General features: G+C 37.9%; 1 protein-coding gene across 2 annotated transcripts in view; it reads left to right on the forward strand.

Annotated features, from left to right (window-relative positions):
* The window catches only part of Bx (Beadex), a 43,277-nt gene extending 19,005 nt beyond the window's left edge, over positions 1-24,272 (forward strand). The window contains exons 1-6 of one of the 2 annotated variants that reach the window (XM_021328223.3): positions 10,256-10,397; positions 17,525-17,683; positions 17,998-18,170; positions 18,516-18,641; positions 22,145-22,295; positions 22,578-24,272. In XM_021328223.3, coding sequence (XP_021183898.3) covers positions 17,582-17,683; positions 17,998-18,170; positions 18,516-18,641; positions 22,145-22,295; positions 22,578-22,715 — 690 coding nt within the window. In that variant the 5' untranslated portion in view covers positions 10,256-10,397; positions 17,525-17,581 and the 3' untranslated portion in view covers positions 22,716-24,272. Of the gene's footprint in view, positions 1-10,255; positions 10,398-17,524; positions 17,684-17,997; positions 18,171-18,515; positions 18,642-22,144; positions 22,296-22,577 lie in introns of those variants that run through there. The other variant, XM_021328222.3, reaches the window with a different exon arrangement.
* The last annotated feature ends 254 nt before the right edge of the window (positions 24,273-24,526 follow it).

Raw genomic sequence — 24,526 nt, forward strand, 5'->3', positions numbered from 1 at the left:
TTCAGATTTGTTTCTAATATTATAAAACGATTATAAAATAATTTCAATGTACCTAATAGATTTTTATTAAGTAACCTTAATAACATCTTATTTACTAGTCAGTCAGTTGTAAGTACGATAAAACTTTATGTTATGATGCATTCACCATGTCGCTACAAAGCATCTTCTATAGTGGCGTTTTACACGTTCTTAAGGTTATAAATATTTACACTTTCTTTGGTCACGTGTTTGCCTCAGAGAGCTTTGATCTGACAGCTGCAGTTATCCTCAATATTATATAGCTAGGTATATGTCACCAGAACTCTAGCCTTTGACACTAGACCTCTTTGATAGTAATACACCACTATTTTTAAGTCTTCAAAGACTCAACTAAACAACAACATAAACTCCTTTAACTAGCAGTTAATCAGTTATTAACTCCCGCTGTATATCAATCAATACGCGTCACGTAAGCTATGTCGAGTCACATTACTGACTGATTAGCCGTGTCAGTAACGCATGTTATCCACTCAATTAGCTGACAACACGAATTAACCTCCGCTCAACTAGTCTCAGATTATGCACTAGATATCATTTGTTTGATGCTAGTGACGACTCAGGCGCAGTCACGTTTGCGAGTGCTTTAAGTTGATGTGCACTTGAGTTCTCGGTATGTGGAATCGATCATGCGATTCCGATTGTCCTCGGCTTCACTTGGCGGTGAAGGTCTTATAGCTTGTAGATATATTATCTCAAGTTTTGCTGGTAATATTTGTGTATAACCGGTACATTTTCGAGAATTTTACATTTTTATTCTGTAGGTGTTTTCCAGAAAACTGTTCTGTATACGTGTTGCTCATATTCTTTTTTCTGGGAAGTTTTATGAACACTAGATATAAGTAAGTAGGTAGGTAAGGTACTACAGTTTAAAAAAATAAGGAACAACTTCTTCGTGTGTGCAAATTGTGATTTCTACTTATTACAGCCACTAGCCACTCACACCTAAGCTCTCATATTCCACGATCTAGGACACAACACGCGAATATGGGAAAATATAATTGAAACGCAACTGAATTAATATCTGGGCATGAATCACGGCGTGGTATCTACGCCACTAGTCGTTGTAACCGCATCGGTTAGGCATTGCACCAATAATACGCTCAATTAATTAGCCCGGAGACTGACGTGTTCCACGTACTTACCTAATTAATGTCCCAGAACCGAGCCAACAATACCGCTGTTATTATAATACCGCTAACTGCCACTGATTGAGTTACCTCACATAAACAATGTGCTCTAATACAACCACAACACGTTTTGATTAGGTAACTACATATTTATTATATCGATACGTTAATTATAATATGTATGCGACGACAATGCCCATTAATATCATCAATATTTAATTATGCAATGAATCGTGCTGAGAACCCTTACGTTTGGTTCGTGTTCATTCGATCAGCGGAAGGGTTGTTTTGAAGTACGACAACAGAAAAAAACGTTTCACTGAACGAAATTAAAGTTGTTGCCTTTGGGGGGTAATTATCAAAAGTAGCTTTTAAAGGTGGTGGTTAGTTGTACTGCCAAGTGGAAAGCTTTTGTTGATAAGAAAACTTTGTTTAGAAGTTATTTAATATCTTGTTATATTTTTAAAGTAATGTTTAGCAGTGGTTTATTAACATAGTTTAGGTTTCAGTATTTAATAATCCCACGTTTGGAGTTTCCCTAAACAGCATTGGTGGTCACACGTGGTCGTAGCGGTTGTCCGATTGATTAATCCTGTGCATTCTCGAATCCCTGCTATGTAGCTTTGATATTCAACTCTATTTAATTAATTTAGGTAACGCGTCGTGTTGTCAAATTAATATTATTACGAGTAGAATATAACGTCAATAAGTCACCTTCGACCCACGAAAACCGAGGGGTGAGGGGAACAATTTAGCAGCAATTTTAATAATAAGTCCCTGGTATTTCTATTATAGCTGGCAGGCGATCAGGTGGGCTCCCGCGAGGGGTTTAATAACTCACGATTAGCCTATTGGAATCGCTCTGAATGTTTGCTATTTTTTCTATATTGCATGTACGAGCGCTTAACTGAATGGAAATTAAAAATTGTTTGCAGTAGTTATGAAATAGTTGACATTATCTAAACAAAAGTGCTTTAGTCAATTATGTTAGGGCCTTTTATACTGGGGGTTTGCATTTTCTACAGTTACATTGGTAATTATTATGAATTCTTAATTATAATGAACTCTTATTGAGATTAGATTAACACAGAGAATTTACATAACTGCGTAGTTTCATAATAATTTTATATTTTTAAAGGATAAGTAGAATATAATAAATCATAAATAACGATAACAAAGTCAGAAATATTTCATCATTATAGTTAGTGGTGGCGCGAGAATTTTAATTAAAAATGATAACGCGTAATGTGCAGTGTGTCGGCGACTCCCTTCATGGTTGGGGTGATTTTTAATTATTAAAATTCTACGCCGCCGGCGTCTGCCGATATTGCTTTGATATGGGGACTGACGAGGTAATACTGCCTATTACTTGCATGCATCGCGCTGATTGATCAATTACATTATATTATTGTACGCAGATGCAGGCTTAGGATTAAATGTTGGCTTAATGCAAATTGAAAGCTGTTTTGTTGTCTGAACCCGCACTTTCCTGTTGTAGGCGCTACCGCTCGCACGCGATGCCTCGTTGCAGGCAATGTTAATAATAAGGCACAAATTGAAACGCGTTTTTTTTTCCTACTAAATCTTGTTTCAGTAGCTTCGGATTGTGATGGACCGATACTTTATAGATTTCTTCTGCTATATAGGTACACATTGATTTCAAAATATTGAAAACTGTGAAGATATCTCATATTTGTATTCGAAACTATCGCTAAAGCACATACTTCTAACTCTACAATTTTCTCTAAATCACTAATATTTAAATAGTCGTTTTTGTAAACGTTACGGTTTAAAATTAACAGCAGGAGTCCTATTGAAAGTCAGTAAAGCAAAAAGTTCAAAAGACATGAAATTAAAAAAAATATATTATCTCCGCACCCGGTGTGCCACAGGCCTGCTGTTGTGAACACAAACGATTCTTATTAAATTCTCATAAAACAAAATAACTGTGAGAGCAGTATTTTTTCAATGAGATACGAAGTACATACCGACGAATACTCGTAACCATAGCTAAACAATACTTGTTGCTATGTTTCTTTATACCTTTGTTCTAATTTCAGCTTAGCATGGTTTAAAAAAACCTCTAATGCAGAACAGAGAAATCTTTAGCCAATGCTCGATTAACAGTTTTTTGTTCAGTTTTTATCCGACATTGCCAAAATCGTTGAATTGGTCACGACTGTCCATTTCCAGCTTACACAAACGCTAAGTTTATTGTTAGTGACGTCAGATAGTTTTTGTAGTAGGTACAGTTGTGCACAGTGGGTATCAATGTTCGCAGACCCACGGCGCCCGCGAAATGAAAATAATAACGGAATGTTTTAATTTCCCTGCGAGTGACAGGTCACGTGCCCCCGTCTCCCCCCCCCTCCCCCCCGCCTCGCCGCCCCGACTGTCATCGTCACTGCTGTGGACAATTAGCCTGCTCATGAGATTAAACAAGTAGAGTGCGCGTGTTTGCTTGATTTTTTTATACAACCGGTTCGCATCGCCCGCAGTGTACCCTTGTCATGTTAGACGCAAATGGCTGGCTCGAACTGAATAGAATGATAGATATGACAAGCATGAGTAACGCATTTACACTGTTTTCACATGACTAATATGGATAATGATTAAATAAACAAGCTGTAAGTGTACTGTAGAAAGAACATCGCTATGTAACTAAGAATAAAATTGTATAGCCAATACTGAAGTCAGTGATTTTTTTGCAGGTAATATTAATTAAATAAACAGCTTTTCTAATAAGTTAAATTTTTTTTTTATGTTCAACAACTGTAAAACAAAAAAAAAAACTCATGACAGCAACCACGGAATGTTTTTTATAGAGCTATTTCCGTGGCTAGTACCGACTAATTAACGTGTTTTTGTTCCACCATGTCAGTTCAGGGAAGTGTGTTTATTTATTCTGTCGTATAAATGAGCAAATCCTTTAATTAATTCATAACGTGTGCGAATGAGATTTCTTCACGTTTCAATTTAGAGAGGCGATTACCAATAAAGGCACACGAGCGGAAAATTAAATGCGATTGTTGCAAGTGTTAGGAATTCGTGAGCGGTGGCCCTCCGAACTGCGCACAATGCGAGGATTAAGAATACATACAGATCCAGAGTGTTCCTGCTCATACCCTCCGACTTACATTTATTGCTCACTTTTTGGTATTGAAATTATGAGAAATGAGCTCAACCCTACGAACCTTGCGTAACAATAGTACCGTTCGCAAGAACACGCACTTGACAGCTTATTATGAATACGGAGAACGATAGAGATGCGTAGTCTTGGAAATAATTAAGTACATCGCTGAAAGACATGGTTGAAAAAAATGGCAGATGTTTTTCTAGATGAATGATACATAAACACCGTCAAGGAGCGTGTATGCAAACGAAGCGAAGGGGCCAAAAGTCGCATATAATAGACGTGTTGCAATTCGGTCCAATTAAAATTAATTAGCTACAGAACACTGTGTGCAAACCGAAGCAACAAATCAACGAAAGATACAACTTCGGATAGCGGTGTCCGTGGATAAGGACATGGACCCTGTATTAGGACAATACATTGCAAAATATATTTTAAGTTTTAGTCCGTAGTGTTCAAAATACCTTTTTCCAAACAATAATACCGGTATTCATTTTTCATCTAAAAATATTTTGTTTATTTTTATTGTTTGGCCATGTTCCGATCGAGTGTCATAATTTATTTTGTAATTAACGGCATTAGTAACAGTGTTTATCTCGTAATAAAACCAAACCTGCATCAACAGGCAATTAATTAGTGCACCTCTTTAGAGTCGTTCATTAATCGCTTAGATAATATTGTAACAGCGTAGGTAAATAAGTATCTCACAAATGATGCAACGTGTACCTGTTACTAATTGCTTATTACGGCGCTGCGGGTCGCAATTTGTTTTTCATAGAAAAATGTAACGTGAGTATGGATATGTGTTGGAACTGTTATAAGTAACAGCTATTTTCGTAGTCAATTCATCATTGTGGCGTGCGGGAGGAGACGCTGTTAATCATAAGCGGTGCGATTGCCAAAATAACTTGTATTCCTTGTGAACGGTGATTTATGATGGTCGCATGTTAATTACGATCTTGGTTATGTCGTGTTTAGGTCAGTTCTGTTGATCACAATATTTATCATTTTGTTGACGATGATGATAATTTGAAACAAAATATTCATAAAATAGAAGTTTTCAAAGAACTTTTTTTTACTTCCTATTTCAACGTTAGCAACATTTTAAGTTGTTTTTTCTGAACATAGTTACAGATCAATATTTTTATTCAGGCTGTACAAGCGTATAAAGAAAAAAGTAAATTATGTAGTCAAACCGCAACTTTGCAAAGGCCATCATACGTTATGACCTTTAATAAACTCCTCAGGTGTTGTTACGTATAAAAATCCCGGCAATTCAATTAGCGGGAAAGCTGGGCGCAGGGCTCGGAGGGCGGGGCCTAATAAACATAATATAAATAATCTGTGGCGATAAATCTGCAGCGCTTTATGGCAGGAGTGGGTTGTCACTCCGTCTAATTAGCGCTAGTGCTGGAAGCGGCGCGCGGCAGCGGTGAAGCGCTGAGCGGACACAGAAATTGGATATAGTGTGGCGTTAGAAAAGCCAACTGAAAAGCGTAATTAGGGATTTTTTGAAACCGCACATTATGGCTTAGATTTTTGTGGGTTTTAAGTCAATTATTTTTGAAAATCTCGTGTATAGAACGCGCAGTTAAATTGTAAACCTTCGTTTTATTAAATTAATTTATCACCATGATCAGTAAGTTTTGTAACTTCTTCTCATATAATCTAAAGCAAACAAAAATGCATTAATTAAAAGCCACATTTTTCTGAAAATTAAGCATTACATCTTTTCTATGAAAAAAAGCGCTGTAGCGGCTTTGCGGTTACGACTCTCGTCAAAGCACTCTTCATCAGGCTTAGTTAATTATGAGGACATATCAGCTTTATTATAATTACTCATTTTAATGTCGCTGCGCCTAGCGCCGCGCCGCACCGAGCCGAGCCCGCACACACTGGCTCATTCAAATGAACTGACTGCTACCTTCACAGGACTCGCTTCACTCTATTCCGAGACTCAGTTGCTAACTCAAATTCTAGTACTAATAGCTTTTAAAAGCCATTAATGATCTCAATTACAGAATAAACGCTAATTGGAAAACGGGTATCCATTAAGAGGTTTAATAATATACGGACGGTAATTGTTATTGTAAGGTTGAAAGTTCGTGTAGTACAGAGCTGGTATTATACTCTTGTACGATTCGTTTTAATTGCTCGTTATTATTGCTCGACATCTCATTAGCTACAACGTAGAGTAGTTTTAAAATAATTGGGCAACGTATGTATGAAATTATTAAACCGTACCTGTATAGCGGCCATTAATTTGCAGGATATTGAAATCACTTGAAATTATACGGGTACCTAGCGCCAATTAACTTAACGGTTAAAAAATTACTACATATTGATCGTGTTCGCTTACTGAATACGTGTTACGCTTTCACCGAATAAGTGGTTTCCGTTGAGGACCTTTGTATAAATTATAGCAGAGTAAAAAATGTAATTACATAGCGCATGGCTCGACTTTATCGGGTTTAAAAGCTGGTGCAGTGGAGTGGCGCGTAGGTGTTACATTACACAGGCAGTTGTCAGAATCGTCCCGCGGCCGGTATCACTTGCACGCACCATTACCTCCATAATTTAATTAGTTTCGAGTGATCATTTCATTAATAGAGGCGATATTTGGCGAGCGAGAGCGCTCGCCCGCGGCTTTGTCAATTTTAATTAAAACCCGATAGGTGGACCGAAATGTTGGAATTCTTCATTAATTAGTCCGGCTCGAGATTTCTAATAATTTAATTAATCGAGGGAGTTAATAAGCCCGCGGCCATCCTGTCGGTATTCCTGTAACGCGTCGGCATGTGCTCATGTTACACATTCATCCGTCACAAGTATGTGCTCCTAAATGTGACACCTCAAGCGGGTAATGTGCTGCATACTCCATCCGCAAATTGTACGTTACCTATTGACTATTGTGTTCTAGACGTAGATTATACCTATTATTGTTGTACTATGATAGCTAACATTTACCTTTCTTTACCATTAAATAAAAACAATTATGACGAATGATCAATTATTAGGTATTATAAAAAAAGTTTCAACACGTTATGTAGGTAATATGATAAGTTTTAGTTCACTTACTGAGTTAGTATACGGTAAAAAATATGTGATAATAATGCAATACCTAAACATAACTTACATGAGTATATGAATGGACAATAAATATGTGTAAATACTGGTGTACACTCATTCAAAAATCCGCACAAACAACAAAACAATGTCTTATTCAAACAGAAGAGGTAAATAGCATAAAACTAACCGAGTATTTGTAAAACAAACCTATACTTAATAACAGAACAGTTTCATAATGAATCAGTGTTTTCCCCACCGTACCTTTGCCTGTACTTATCAAATTGCACACTATTACCGCGAAACCCGCGGTACATGTACAGTATTCACTATGTATAAGTCCGCTTTTCGAACTCAATGACATACAATTGTCGAAGAGCCCTTTTGAAGTAGAATGTCAAGCAAATTACCGACCATTGTGCTATTATCTAGGTAATATCGTATTACGCTACCGTGGACTTCGTCTGAGTACAGCACTTGTGAACAAGTATACATTTCAAATAGATTTGCTAATTTTGCGACAAACTGATTTTGATCATTCAAATTCTGTCATTTCGAAAATATGCGGACATACGAGTATAATATGCTTTTAAAAACATACTTGTATCTCACATTCAATGAATTGTACAATTGTTTCAAAAGAACAAGAGCTCAAAGAGATATCAATAAAGGTATTAAAACAGCCCCATGTCCTGTGTAAGCAAAGATCAGACAAAACTAACGCACACACTTAGGTACAATATTAGTAGGAACGTCCGGTCGCATCCCTTTATCTATGAAAATGCCGCTGGCGACGTCAAAGTATCTCAAAGGAAGCCCAACGTAAACACTCGGTAATAAAATGTGCTAATATTTAACTTACGTACCACCAACGAAGGATCTTGTGAACCAATTAAGGTACAGTATTTTAAACGGTAGCTTTTAGAAGCGTGGACGGTTGATTAATTGCTTATAATCTGATTAGAGTTTAGAGGATTGCTCTCTTTTGTCTAATTATGTTGTTTGGAGAATGGAGATCAAGATTTGGTAATAACCAATTACCAATTGGCTTGGAATGTTTCGTTGGCTCTTATCGATACTTCAGGCTTGTTGCTTGGTGTCTTAATAAAAACTGTATGGGATGTAGCGCATTACATCCCATTGATTAAAACGAAAAATTCTGTTTTATTTTCAAACAATGTTGAAATCAAACATTACATTAATAAGTGAAGGATATTTTACAACGATTTATTGTCTGAAATTATTGCTTGTCATAATTTCGCGTCAGCCAAAGCATAAATGTCAAAGCGTGAAAACTTGTTAATCGCCTAACAAAGCGTGCGGAGTCTTCGATATCCAGCGAGCGACTAAAGGTCGCGGATGGTGAATTGAATTCGTGCTCACCACTCATCGCTCGCCGGTGACCGATTACATGCAATTACCCACCTTTGGCACAAACCATTGCTTAACTACCCGCCTTTCTCAAACATTATTGTTGATCAGTCAACTGTTAGACCTTTATGGCTATCGGTTTATGTCGTTTAATGGTTAGCTATTGGAAGGTTAGCAACTTGATTTTAAAGTTTTCTTCGGTTACCTTTGGCCTTTATTTAAAATGCTTAAAACCTTGTTGTCTAGCTTACACAACTGAAATAGATTAATCGATATTCTGGTACCTAATCCCTTTAGTTTCTGAAATGCCTTAGAATATTTCAGACGGTTTAAAACTGTAATTTCGCACGAGTACAATAACGCTCAACTACTTTCGTGTATCAAACGGCGTCCCTACAAAGATGACGTGACGTAGCGAGCGTTTAGCGCAGACAGTCGGTGACGGATTTATATGCATGCGTAATTGCCTGATTCGCGCCGCACCATACTTGCAGCTCCGCAACATAATGCTGGGGAAGTTTGTTACTCTGTGGCGTTGCTTTGGAAGCTTTACACAGCAGTTGTTCAAACTAGTGATTGTCTTCAGATTTGCAGTCCATTTTATACTCAAACCTATTTATGTAAAAACATGTATATGTTGTTTTAAATTGTTATGCTCAAATATTGATTCTATTCTATCATATTTCAATTTAGAACATATTTTTCTATTTCCACCAATAAATGGAATTAATTTAAATATTTGGTCAAATAGAAGTTATTTTTCAATAACAAAATCCGTAACGTGTTTTGCTATAGTAAGTTATTTGAGGTGAGCGTATTGAAAATATTAAAAAAAACTAGGTTAGCCATGGATAGTGTAGTTGTTTCGCATCCTAATCCTGCGGCGGACGCGGCGGGAAAATGGCGGAAATTGAAAATAAACATTTCATCTGCGCTCCGGCACGCACTGCCCAAATTGACAATACAACCAATTTGCCGCCGCGCACCGACCACTTTTGTATGGGAATTGAAAAATAATATTACTCTTTTTTCTACCACTGCACGTGGGCAATCTCAAAAATAAACTATGATTCTTCAACTTCAATGTTTCTCCGTTACTTCGTTCGTGTTATGGAAAATAAATAAAAACATCTGCGATATATCAAATTGGTAGATACAGAACTCTTGAAATGATTAAAATAAATATTAACAAAAGAAGGTTGTATTGCAATGCCGGGTACAGTTAGAAATCAATATTCCCAACATAAAAAACTGCATAAACTGAAAAGTATTTTTTACAATAACGGTGTCAAAAATTGACATTAGCAATAATCATGTTGTAACGGAAACACTTACCCACATCGATGGTAAAATACGCAATGATCATTACTTTGGCAATTCGGCATTAAATGTTCACAATAATTAGCTAAAGTGGCTACAATGGCAACAGACGTCTCATTAAGCGGCGCGGGGTGTTATCACAGTTCGCAGGAAACACTCCGATAGAGTGCCGCTCATTCATTCAGTTTTAAAAACGAATGCGTTTAGTTTACACGCGTCTCGACTCACGTACGAACGCAGCCAAAGACACCATTCATCATTCCTCCGGATTATTAATTAAAACACCCAGTAATTACAACGTGAAAAATGTTTTTGTTTTAATTAGTAAGGTTTAGTGAGCGGTGAGTGCATCTCAATTATATTCATAGACGCGTTGTTATGAAAGTAGTCAGTATTGTTTACAGCCTTGTTGTGAATATCTCAACAGTTTTTAATTAAGTGCGATAAGTATAATGAGTGTTGTAAAGTTTCGCAGACGCTCCTCGCTGGAGCTTTGATGCCAATTAATGTAGAGCTTATTGGAAGTTTCCATCAGATTTAGTTTTGTACTTTACATAACAGCTTTCCTAAAACACGGTTCAATTAGTTAGAAATAATAAATAAGTCTATTATTAATAAATTAATTTTAATTAAATTACCTCAAGAACTGATTAATTCATACGTTCTTATTTTTTTTAAACGAGGCCTTCCGTACAATTTCACATAATAATTTAATTAAGCAAGCCAAATTAGTTTGTAAAGTGAGCATAGTTAATTTAATTTAGATTGAGTTTTTTAATAACCCTAATTGAGTGATTTAATTACGCACACAGACATTGCGTAGTCAGTTACTTAGTTAACGAACTTACGGCTAATTATGACCACCTATGGCTGCCCTCTTGTGGGAATAAAAACATTCGTTATATACGGTAAGTGCTTATAAATGTTAATATCGAAAGTGGTCGGGTAGGTATCAGTGTCTACCGACAGAATTGATTACAGATTAATGATTAATGGCTTAAAGCAAATTAAAATTGTAAAACTACATTGATGTTATCGTAAATAAGGCAATGGTTGCCAGCGATCATTTAAATAGCTTTCTGAAAATCTTATTTATTGACAAATCAAATATGTAAATAGCTAGGAACCGTCAGTTTTTCAATGAAAACATAAGCATTTATACATCATATTCATTTTTAATATCATACTTAGGACTTATTAGTTTCATGTTTAGGATAGAACGGCGCACACGCCGGCAGTCCAATGTAATTATTAAAGAGCCGGTCTAAATTATAATTAAACGTAATGGACGCCACTCGATGGGCCGCAAATGAATGAATGTTTAATTGAATGACTCCCCACAAATAAAAGCAATTTTCTTATAGCCCAGCCCTTAGCTAACGTAATTTAATTAATGGCTCGCATAACTCTGATTAAATAATATCTGAAAAGGAAAAATGCGATCAGCTGAGCGCTGTACCGATGAACTTGTGAACACTTGTTGAGGAAAATTGTACCAGCGAGATCGAAACGTGTCAATTTTTTAACGCATATTTGTTTACCATTGTTTTAAAAGTGATAATAAGTAGTTATGCAAGCAAAAACAATGAAATAGGTAATTATACACGTAGTGTAGGAAGTCCTGAAATAACAACAGGAAGTGCTGAAAATGACCAAGTAATTAACGTAATAAAATTTAATATACTACACTTATACAATAGACTGCATAACTTTTCACAAAGTTTCAGACAGTCTGCAAAGTGTTCTACCGTATAACAAGAACAATAATATCACAGACACTTAGAGATTGCCCAAGGCATAACAGAGAGGAAATAGCAATCCAATAAAAGATCATAAATAAAACATCGAGCACGTTACCTCCGATAGCTTTTGTCTAATCTAATAAATGTTTAATAAGAATTAGGTAAAAGTGGCACTCCCTGGGCAGGCATCGGGAATTTCATTGCATTAGAGGGGGCTGCATAATGTCAGAATTGACACTCGATTGTTGAACTCTGTCGTATCGCTTCCCCGCTATTATCCACTATTGGATCTTACGCTAATATAATTAATATTGCTGCTCACTTATAGTGCAGATATAAACGGACGATAAGAAACTGACGCGTTCTTCAGGTGACGTCGTAAAGCGAACCAGAATGTGTCGATAATTTAATCGTTGCGATAAAGAATTGCTAAGTAAGTAATATCCCCACTTAAAGCCCGTCGTGTAAGCAACACTTATCTAGAAAACAATTTTATTCAATTATATCTGCCAGAAAAACTCGTTCTTTAATAGATAGATTTACATCTCGATTGAATTTTAATTGAGTCAACGAGCGAGTGCACTCCAATAACGGAGTAAGTTAATTATAAAAGGCAATTGATTTAAAAGGAGCCGTGTCGTGGCCGCGGTATGAGTAACAGAAAAAGTTTTCAATTTCACTAAAAGGGACTGGTTTGTGTCTCAGAAGTCTCGTCTGGTTATCGGCTTGTAATGTATGAAGTTACTCGCCGCGGCTTTATTTTATAACTCACTTCACGTAATAGGCTCCAAGTTGCTTTAATTCACTTTGCCCCTCGTCGCGCGACGCGTTTACTAATTTAGCTTTACAACTCAACGCGGAAAAATATATTTTTGAAGTTGGAAATCATGACGTTAATCACGGGATGAATGCTAGTGGATCCGGAGTATTAAACAAGTATACGGGGAACAGACAGATAACGTCATAAATTCATCCATAAACATGCTTCATAAATTATCACGACAACGATTTGGAACATTTTACAACGGCTATCAACGATACTTTACGATCAATAGGGATGTGACTGCATCGCGACTCATAATTAATACGAGACGTTTGTTTTATCATCTAATAAAAAATCAGCAGAGTTAGCTATCGGTGACGTTATCTATCGTTACATCGTCTCCTTACACTCGTGGCACGTTAACGCGCCTTCTACGGTTTAGTATTCATAAAAGCTTTCAATTTTATTACATGTATTAAGATACAAAGTAGACATAACTAGTCCAGTTTATTTATAGATTTATTATCATTCAATCTATTTAACATTAATTTGAAATTGTAACTTGGTCAAAGCTATTAGACTAGTTCAAATGAACACGTCAGTGAATGTTTTAGTATGTAATTGGTATTCTATTAACTTGTTTTTAATTAAATCCATTGGTTTTATAACGGAATAATTTAAATACAAATTCGATCTGATTAGAGATCAGAAACTGTATAAGATGTGGTGTTATGAACAAAAGATCGCGTGGGAGCCACTGCAAGTTGTAAAAGACAAGCTCACCAATCCAAATTGAGTTCGACATCTCAAATAGATAAAGCGATATCTACCCGTTATAAAGCAAACTTTATAGTTTTGTTTTTGGCAGTTTTGACACAGCTTCTATCTACTTATTTGTTCCTTCAGCTGCATCTAACTGAGGTGAAACTTTTAACTTGTCCGACGTATATTCCACCTGAGTATCACTTACTTGGACTGCCAAGGGATTTTGTTTATTATCTACCTCTGCGGTTTGTTATTCTATTGTTCGATGGTGCGATTAGTTCTCGTGGCGAGTTCTGTTCAGTTATTGGATGGTGTCACACTCAGATATTGAAGTAATTTTGTTGAAGCAACAATTACGGAGCATTGTTTTGGAAATGTTACAGACGTTCACGGTAACATTTTACGAGATAGTCTCGCTGGAGATAAGGCTGGGCATTGTGCGCCTCCTTCAGGACGCCGGGGTGACAGGAGACACCTGAAAACAATAAACACGAAATTGCCACAATAATCGGCCCTCATGATCAGCACAACGACTGTCAGACAATGGGGCAGATTACGCGATAGGGGTTTAACCGAATAGCAGCTAACTCGATTATGCGGCCATCCGTGATTGTGTTTGAGCCTATTAATGTTTGAATTTCGTTATATTATTGCGGCGGTCGGGTGCCGCCGCTAATCCAATATGGGTTGGTATTAACGAAATTCCGCGTCGAGTTCGCGGTCGCCGTTCTGTGGCGCGCGACTGATAATGCTCCTCACATTCGCGTTCTAATTGCCCATCGTCTACTGATCACCTCGTAGACGGCCCTTCACGACTCAGATAACACGCGTCTTACTTAATAATGAACCATCCAGATACTATTAAAAGATCGCAATATAAGCACTCAAAAGATTCATATTATGCATATTCATTTGCATCATTACGAAAAAAAAAATTGAGTTATTATAATAGTGTTAATATAATGTACATATCTCACACATTTGTAAACACATTTTGTGAACAAGTGCACGCCATTAGTAATGATAGAAAACATCCCACAGCCGAAATGTAAAGCTACCTGTGCAATGGAAAAACAATTTTCTTCCACGCAGTGCATCATTGCAAGAGGTTTAATATCAAAGTGCGTGCGAACATCCTTTGTACCGCAGGACCCGCCGGATGTGACGTAGCGACGAGGGTGTGAAGTAAAGCACCGCGGCCCACGGCCATACCTAGATTAAAGAACAACTTAAAGGAAAGCAATCTGCTAAATAAGTACCAGTGTAGTTGATGCGCTCCGGATGCTGCTCTACTTCGTTTTTAAACACTTTTTGAAATTATCTTTTACGTGTTATTATTTTTACTGTTACTCATTTACTGTTAGTACCCGTACTTTTAAATGAAGAAGTTATGGGTACTAAATCACTGCTAGAATTAAGTGACCATGACTGGGTCATACTTTTGGAAATTTAATTTATTATTATTATTTTCTTTCTCGTGCTTCATACTCATTAACATTCAATAGAAATGTTAATGGCTACTTACTTTGGATTACAGCCAGCCAATCCTTAATTTTAGGTTAATTAACAAGTAAATTGTTCGTGTTCCGTACATTTGTGTGCAAGAATGAAATGGAGCAACATTCGGAGCGTTGTTAGTTGGTTGAATTATTTAGCTTCTCGTCTCGTTACTTTGCGTCGTTTCCGCAGGTGTGGCAATCATATTGTCTCTCAGTCTCATCCGAACGCCGGCGGAGTGTAGGAGTGCGGGGGTGAGGGGTGGGGGCAGCCCGTATCCCCCTCATCGCGCCGCTTATTCTTTAATCTCGCTGATGAATTATGATTAGCGGAGTGCACTCAATCCTATTAGTGTTGTCTGTCTCGAATAATCTTCGGGAAGATTTGTTTTGTTTTTTCGGTAGGTGTATATGTCAAGTTTAAAGTGTTGAAGGTTGCTTACATATGAGAGAGAAGGACTTGAGGCATTAAATAATAATTAAGGAAAATAAACAGACACTGCAGAAAAACTGCAATTGAATCTAGAGGGAATTATAGTTGCATACAATTATTTAGCTTAATGCAGTTACCTGAACCGAAATGCATTCGAAACATGCATTAAAATTCGTCGGAAGCCTAACAAAAACCTTTATGACCCGTACAGCGCCACGTAATAGCTCGCCGTGGGACCACAAACTCCGATTATCCAAACAGAGAGCTCCCGAAACAGCGCTGTGAAATTTTAACGTGTAATTGATTATGAAGTTGGCCACTAATGGGCGAAAATAGTTTCTAATTTGGAGTGTGGTGGCAGCGCATAATTGGTCTCGGACCGCGTCTGTGTTAATCATTAACGTCGGTCCGGTGCGCCGGATGCGGGCTCCCAGGCGGCCCGCGCCGGCAATCCTTCAATTCAGCCGCTGCATCGCTGCATCGCCCGCGCTGCGACCACGCACTGCTGTTTTATAACGCTTCATGTCCAACAATTTGCCGTCGAACGTCAAGCGGAATTACTTTTGCATAGTTTTTTCTCCCGTTTCCACGGCTGACATTCGTAAAATCCTAATTCGTGCGTATTGACGTTTGGAAAGTCACCGCTAATGGAAGGCGTGAGCTTTTTTGCTTGAGCTGCGTCTAATCTCGGTTGGTTGCATTCGCCACGGGTTGTTTTCCGAGTGGCGTAGCGTGTTGCTGTCACCGGCGAGTAATTATTCACGAAGGCTCGCTTCACGGCCTGTCTACTTCGCAAAAAATGTCGCATCGATACCTCGGTCGTGCACTACCATTCCATTGAGCGAAGCCTGTTGGCATTCATTTCGTTCTTGTTCTATTATTACGTTCTCGGTAAGCTGAAGCGTGTTCAATGAATCCGATTTGAATAGTGTTGGAACGGTGACAGGAGTTCATGTTCTTCTAAGATTTATGATCTTAGTAATTTCAACATGGTGTTTCGTTAATTAATTGTTGTTGCAATAATAAAATTGATAATATTATATCAGCGAAGATCATTACTGCAAAAATTCATATGACGTAGATATTGTTAATTGACAACTTTGATAAGTAAGTATTTCTCTTATATACTGAGACTTGTAATTTGATTTACTTAATTATACAGGTACTAACCATATACATATAATATTACGAATACCACTAATTGGGTAGTTGCATGCGCTTACACCGCAGTTCATGAAACTTGAGAGGTACTGTGGCCATGCATATATTCGTATTTTGTATTAAATATGTGAGCAGGAAGGCAATAAAGCATTGTTATTATATACGTGCAATTAAGCGATTCGCTGCACTTGATTAGCACGCGTATTTAAACTCTAGTCTAAGTTGCAGTGACTCACAGCCGAGTTGATTAGCTTCCTCTGTAGATGAAACAAACAGTCATTGACACTATTTGTCGGTGTAGTGTGCAGGCTTCCGGTCGATATCCGTGCGCTATTATTTATGGCGGCCGATCGGACGCACTCTCCAAAACACACAAAAATAAGAGCCGTGGACCATTCGTCACGGACCTTACAATAGCCAGCATTGTTTCAGGCACGTTGCCTCATAATACCCGAATCCGTTGTACTAGAAAACAACTTGTGCGTGGGTAAAAAAATGATTGGAAAGGTCGCACAGTGGTAACCGCGCGCGAATGTCGCCAATAAAATAGTGCGAGGCTGCACCAGTTGCCAAATTTAATTGAATTGTATTTTAAATATTAATTAAGCGTGACGACGCTCAAGTCCGTGCTTGACTTTATTGCTGTTTTTTCGGCGACACGATCTCAATTACAGTTTTTATTCTTATTTTTGTACTTATTCGATATTTTAAGGTACATAATTTGCTATAGTTCAGAAACGTTGAGTCGTGTTTCACGTTCTCATTAATCGCTTGAGTAGTTGTGCTAATTTTTTCGAGAAATATTACAGGCGATAAATTTCATGGTTCTGGAGTTTATGCTGTAACATAAAATGCTCTGAATGAGCTGTATAGCTCTGAGGCGATTACGTATTGTGACTTATGATTCAAAATGAATGGACCTCGATGTGATTGAACTTGTTTTGTTGCTAAGGCTAAACGTAAATAACACAACAGGATATTTTGCGGTCCGCCGATATTATTTACTAAATATATTTCACAAAGTCTAGAAACGAATGTTGTTCTAATCGTGCAAGTAATAGAACTGTATCTTATAGCTTGTAACTTACCAATACCTTGTTTGTTTTAGTGCGAGAGGCGAACGCCGCAGCAGGCGAGCGGCGGCAGTCCAGGGTTGGGATCCCACATGCTCGCCATGGAGGTCTCGAAGGAGGCGCGCGCATCGCCGCTGCCTGCGTCTGCGCAGACCGGACCTTCCTCACAGCCTGCTCAACCACCACAGCCACAGGTAAGACAGCTATAGTTTACATCATTTTTAGGGTTCCGTACCTCAAAAGGGAAAAACGGAACCCTTATAGGATCACTTTGTTATTTATTAGTCAGTCAAATAACCTCAGATGAAATGATGACCGAATTCACAGTTTTAAAATGTATGTTTCGTTATGAATGGCAGTAAGAAGCTTACCTTGTGTGTGATTAAGACGAGTAATAAGGCTTACAATGCAAAGTAAGATTCAATAGTACAACGTTTTTACAGCAAAAAAATAAATGTGAACTAGTGCCCTTATTCACAATCCTTAAAGTCATTTCTTTGTTGACCAGATTTGCGCTGGATGCAGCAAGGTGATCACCGAGCGGTACCTACTGAAGGCTTTGGACCAGCTGTGGCATGAGGACTGCCTGAAGTGCGGCTGCTGTGACTGCCGCCTCGGTGAGGTCGGCCACACGCTCTATACCAGGGCCAACCTTATTCTGTGCAAGAGGGACTATTTGAGGTGAGGATTTATACATAATATTTACCTACATACATATTATCAGCCTATTGCCGTCCATGAGAGGCATTTTATGTGATTAGCTTATAATGCCTTCATCAATTAGCGAATACATATTTAATTCGCAAACGGTAGCTATTTCTTAATAGGTTTACAGAAAATGACTGAGAATTTTGTGTGCCTTTCATCAAAAGCTTAGCTTAAATTAGCGTTATTTAAATGACCATTACTTTTACCCACTGCTAAGATGCTGATAATTGTATCATATCCATATCTGACCACATAGAACTCTTGAGAACAACAAATAACTTTGTCGGAACTTATTCTAAATCGTTTGTTTATCAACAGGCTGTTCGGCAACACTGGTTATTGCGCGGCCTGCAACAAAGTGATCCCGGCCTTCGAGATGGTGATGCGCGCACGCAGCAACGTCTACCACCTCGAGTGCTTCGCTTGCCAACAGTGCAACCATAGGTATGTATAGGAAAATATCATTTACATATTTAAACTTGATCGATAATTTACTCTAGAATTTTTATAAAAATGATGAGACATATTTAGCATCACTTTTACAAAAGTCTTCAAAATATACTTCATGTATATGAAAGAAAAACAAAAAGTGCTAGAGAACCCCATATATTGGACCCTAAATAAAAAGAGTAGGACGAAGCATAGTAAACAATACAGAGTAAAAAAGATAAAGATATAATGTAACAGCAGTTTAGATTGTTTATTCATCTCACGGACACTGAAAACGCGATTAAATTTTCCGCTACATAATAAAGTCGAACGCAAGAAGGAGAATGCGTGCACACTGTGTAAACATTTAATATCGAGAGATCATAAATTCTGTTGCTGATCTTATTTAAATTTAGTTTATTTTTGTAAGGGATGTTCAAGCGAAATATGTTTGAAACTATTGACTAAAAAAAGATAGACATTTTGGAGTTATTTTGTACGTTATTATAACAACAACATATTGTATAACATTTTTTCTTTGTAGTACAAGTTTTTCTTAATAAGAACTCGTATTTTTTCAGTCAATAAAGACAAGGGAAATAGTTGACTCTAAACGGGACTTTAAATTCTTACATCGCTGTTTTCATAAAGCAAACTTTGATCTGCAATAAAAATGATGAATAAACTGGGTTAGTCAAATTTCATATCGATGCGAATATAGCATTAATGTTATTGTTTTGATCCTTCCAAAGACTTTCTAATTAGCAGTCTGGTGTTCATATATGACATTTCTCTATGGGTCACCTCAGTCTTAATCTTCAGGCAAAACATGCGTGATGTATCATCTATTTTTGCTATGATAAGCACACGATCAAAATGATTAGTCTGTCTTTAATTAGCTACTTGTAAGATAAAACATGTAAACAAAACAAACTAGACAACATGCATTACAATATCACCCCGTGAAAGTAAACATTTCATATCATGGCACAATACGACTTGCTCTCAAACACATGCATTTATTAACAGCAGCTTTAATATTTCTCCAAAGTAACATTGTCCCAACAAAGAGATTTCTTTACTAATCAAAACATATGAATACTGTTCGACTGTTTTATTCAATTCAATTGTACGGTGCACGACATTGTCAGCCGGCCCGGATACCGCCGTCCGTATTCTAGTCTCGACTTACGTTGCCCGAATTTGCAAAGGAAAACTATTTTGTTGGTTTATTTCGAGGAATATTGGAATTGTTTACGTTTCAGCTTTCGTCCCGTGCAGGTTTCGGTTTTATAGTTTTTTAATAGAATGGGTTTGTAAGTGTTTTGATAGAAAATGGAAGAAAATACATAAACAACGTAGTTTATTGCTCGAGCAACGTCCCTAAAATGTCGTGTAAAGTTCAGAGTAGGGGTGCAGGCGCGAAAACGGCAATTTTCGCCGGACTGCGTCCGTTTAAATAATAGAAAGGTCGCGAAGATTGGAGCCACTCTGAATGGTTTATATGTCACTTGTGAACCTTTCCCGTGTTAGTAGATCTCGCGCGACATCCTCGACGAATTATATATTCATTCGAGTGCCTTTAGGATACATGCTCAACAGTTGGCCTCGTATTACGTGAAGTGGTGTAATCTTGTAGCAAACATCACAACCTTCTTTCGATGGACCAGATATGTATGGGTATTCAAATATTAACGAATTAATAAATGAAACAATAAAATAAAGCTCCAGCTGATATTTTGCTAATTAGGCTACTATTAGAGCTTGATAAACATTCAACAACAACGGTACGCCAGTGCAAACTATTAAATATCACGTACAAATCAATTTCCACGCCAGGCAGAAATCTGAATCCAATTTGCGGGCTGTCCGATCGGAGCGGACGGCAGATATCACGGGCGAATATCGCTAAACGGCTAAATAATTTAGTAGCAATCTGGCGGCGAGCGGCGGCGGCGGCGGCGGCGGTGCGGCGGCGGTGCGGCGCGCCCGCGGCGGAAGCCGCGTGCTGCGGCGCGCTCGGCTCCGCGCCGCCTCCGCTGCAACCACTATCTTCACGCTGTTGTCACTTCACATCACAGTTTGAGCAACACTGATTTTAATGGTTCAGCTTATTCAAATTGAGAATTTATAGAATTCCTGGAGACTCGAGGACTTGAGAGCATAAGACCATCTGAAAGCAAATCAGATATTCCAATATTGGAACAAAGTTTTTTTGTTTTATAAATATGACGTCTATAAGAGATAGGCGGCGGAGTGATTTTTCCCGTAGCTGATTTTGATCTGCACACCTCCTGAATGCTTTTGTCTTACTGCAGAGGGAGAAGAGCCAATGTACACGTTCGTTTAACGTAAAACGTCAAACTTGGCTTGGGTGCCGTCGCGACACAATGGCGCTACGAACAAAGCTTAACTTGCACCCAGTCATTAAAATTTCGTTTTCCATCTTTTCCATTACGCAGCTGCAGACAAAAAATAGCGAAATAAAAAACGACGAGCCCAAAACAAAAGTCGGGAACGAAGAGAACAGGAAATAAAGTTAATTAAGAGCGGCGAAATCGACTGAGTTGCGGTGGAAATTGGCCCCTTAAAAAAGAGACATTTGTAGCGGAGCTATTGCGCTTAATTTTTGTGACAAGTGAAACAAAAGAGTTGGCTGGGTGGCGGAGACGCGGGCGCGGCGGGGGTGAGACCAAGGGGAGATAAGGTCGCTGTTATCACCGGCGGTTCCGGGCGGCCACTGGCGAGTCGAAGGCGATACCTTTTGTTTTGCCACATTGAGGGATGCTCGCTTGCGTGACGTTATCGCGCCTCCTTGCTGCGCGCTGACCTTTCCACTCATGATAGTAAATTTTATTTCTTAGACATTTTGTGGTTTTCTTTTTGGGTTTCGTTTCATCAAAGTAATGATGTTCGCGATTAGATCGAAGCGTTTCTTATTAGAAATAGGATGCGTACAATTATTAACCGTAATAACGAGTGGGTTGTGTAGTAGGTTCCGGTAGCATTGTTAATTGGATCTTCCTGCTTGTAGCTCGCTTATTTTATAATTATGAATCAACTGATGAGATTGGCGTAATTAACCTACAGAGTCGAAAACGTTGGTAAACGTAAAAGACATGTACAAGTTAGGTAATTGGGTAGCAAAACAAACATATGTGAATATTTTGCGGTTTCCATGTCACGATTACACAAACATGTTTTTTTTTATAATGTGTGATATGATAATGAGATGTAGGATTTTATTATAAGTGTCAGATTGATAGTGCGATATCAGATCTTCCATCGTGTTGCTATTTGCCAAGGCGGATCTAGACAAGTGTTGAACTCGTATTTTCGGTGTCTTATGAGATAGGAAATATTTATATCTTAATCTTATGACATCTTAAATGATATCATGTTCCCATATATGTAAATAAAATGACATAAGTATCTAGTAATACCAGACTGAAGTAAAGTAACCTGATACTTTGCCATATCAGGATATTTAAATCAATGCATTGCATCGTTTGTGTTAGGTTCTGCGTGGGCGACCGGTTCTACCTGTGCGACAACAAGATCCTGTGCGAGTATGACTACGAGGAGCGCCTGGTGTTCGCCAACATGGCGTACAACCCGCCGCCGCTCGCGCACCTCAAGCGCCAGACCACGCACCTTCCTCCACCACCGGTAAGCAATACACAAGTCATTTCAAAGTAGTACATAGCCCTCTATCTATGTATCAGGCAGCTAATTGACCATTTAACCAAATAAACCTTGGTCAAACAATTCGTCCGTGAAAGCACCAACCGGGCTTAAGAAAAGCTTACAACTTGCCTTTCAAATAAATTGGAAAGCACACACTGTTACTATAAAACTTTACCCTGGATCAGAGCAAGATACGATCTAGATCTCGTTTTAGATTCCGCTCTTGTGTCTGGAGCTGATAGTAATTAAATAAATTTTGTACAGACAAGCAACGCGATGAGCGGCCTGATGAACGGCTCGAGCCGCTCCGGTGATCTGAACAACAACATGTCGGGCTCGTCGCCGGCCCCGTTCGCGGCGCCCCCGCACCTCAAGCCGCTCGGCCTCTCGGCGTCCAGCTGAGAGTACAGCGCGTGAGACGCGGCCCACCCCTACGCCAAGTATCAAAACTAATCACGCGTGCTCCGATACTGTGACAATCGATACTGTTCAGCAGTTGCTGTTGCCAACGAACTATCAGTGTTTCAGACGCAGCTCTATTAAGACAGAACATTCTTATCGTCTTATTACTGGACTTGACATGTTTCTAAGTGTATAAACTAAAGCAAAGTAAATGCCAAACTGTAGTTAATGTTTCTGATTGCTTATAAACAGCACATACCTAATTAATATCTACATTATCATGTAATAATTCTGAATAAAGTATGATAATATTAATATGTTATTGTTTAGGGTAATGTTTCAAGGAGAGTTGTTTTAGTTTGTTAAAATCTCAGAATTTGATCTCAGATGAGCAATTATGCTAAATTAGGATATAGTTAAAGGATCATTGAATCTCCTTTTTGTATAATAAATCTGTTAAAAATTGCAATATCATGTCTGTATTTTTCTCTATAATGTATAGTGTGAGAATTGATGGTACGGTGATATAGTGCGATTTTAGCTTACGGCTGTGAACACTTTCAGCGGTTCAGACGCGCAGCTACAGGGATAGTGACGTGCTATGAAGTGTTGTGGACATTTGGCGGCTCGGCCGCTGCCGAGCGGTGACAATCGCATTTGGACCGCTGAACGTGTGTCGAGCCTAACGCGAGGACATTATCTAGCGCGGGTTTTAAGACTGCCGAATTGTCGTCTTTCGTGAATGAAATGTATTTTAAAATAGCTATCTGTGTTAATGTAAATAGTATAATCATCTATATGTACGTATTATAGTACAATCAATCGAGTCTACAATTGATTAGGAATATTTAACGATCAAATTACTTAGTTATTTTCAAATATTTTAATTTTATTCTGGCTAAGCCGCGACGGAAAATTTATTTGATGACTTTCTCGAATACATTTGTTATTTCTTTTTGTACCTATGTATATTAATTGTTAAGTTTACTATAGACATTGTTATGATGTTTGTATTATTTATGTAAATAGATCACTTACTGTAAGTAGATTATTGTATATCTATTATTATACAATGGTGAATATAAAATATTTGGATTAATTAGTAAAATGTGGAATATGTGTTAATTGAAAGGATACATCATTCAGAATAGTTCAAATTAGTTTCTTTAGTGATATTTTAAATGAATACTTGTCGTCGTCTTCGGATGAATTATTAATTGTTTGCATTTAATTGTGTACAGTCGCCAATAATATGTGTTTTGAAATTACTGTAGTCCTTCCACGCTCCACATGAGAGTATTTGAATCAATAGAGTTGTAATGTTAATTGATGTGAATCAAGTGTTTTGTCAGCAGTTGTAACTAGTTGATGCATCTGACAGTACTTGGATGTGTATATCGTAGGTGTTATGTTGACGAATGTACAAGCTCATGCATTCCTGTAGAGAGACGCACGGCTGTGTGCACACACACACATTTGTATAAATATAAATGTGCAAGTTCTCTTCTAACCAATGATACGACCAAAGATGTAGCTCATTAAAGCCTTGTTCAAGAAGATATTATGTTTTATTTATACTTTGGTTATTAACATTTTTGATTTTTTTCCGTCAAAATGTCACCCGAAACTCGAGTTTTGTAATTATAGAATTTTAGCTTTTTCGGAATGCTTTTGCACAGTTAGACTATTAGAATATGAAAGTTTCACAAGTCACTTGCTTTTCAACGCGGTGAACCGACACGACGTTCAAAAGAAAATGACTGAAAAATGTCCACAATGAAACACAAAGCAATAAAGTCAAACAGTATTTC

The sequence above is a fragment of the Helicoverpa armigera genome, chromosome 10 (assembly GCF_030705265.1).
Source record: "Helicoverpa armigera isolate CAAS_96S chromosome 10, ASM3070526v1, whole genome shotgun sequence".
Lineage (NCBI taxonomy): Eukaryota > Metazoa > Arthropoda > Insecta > Lepidoptera > Noctuidae > Helicoverpa > Helicoverpa armigera.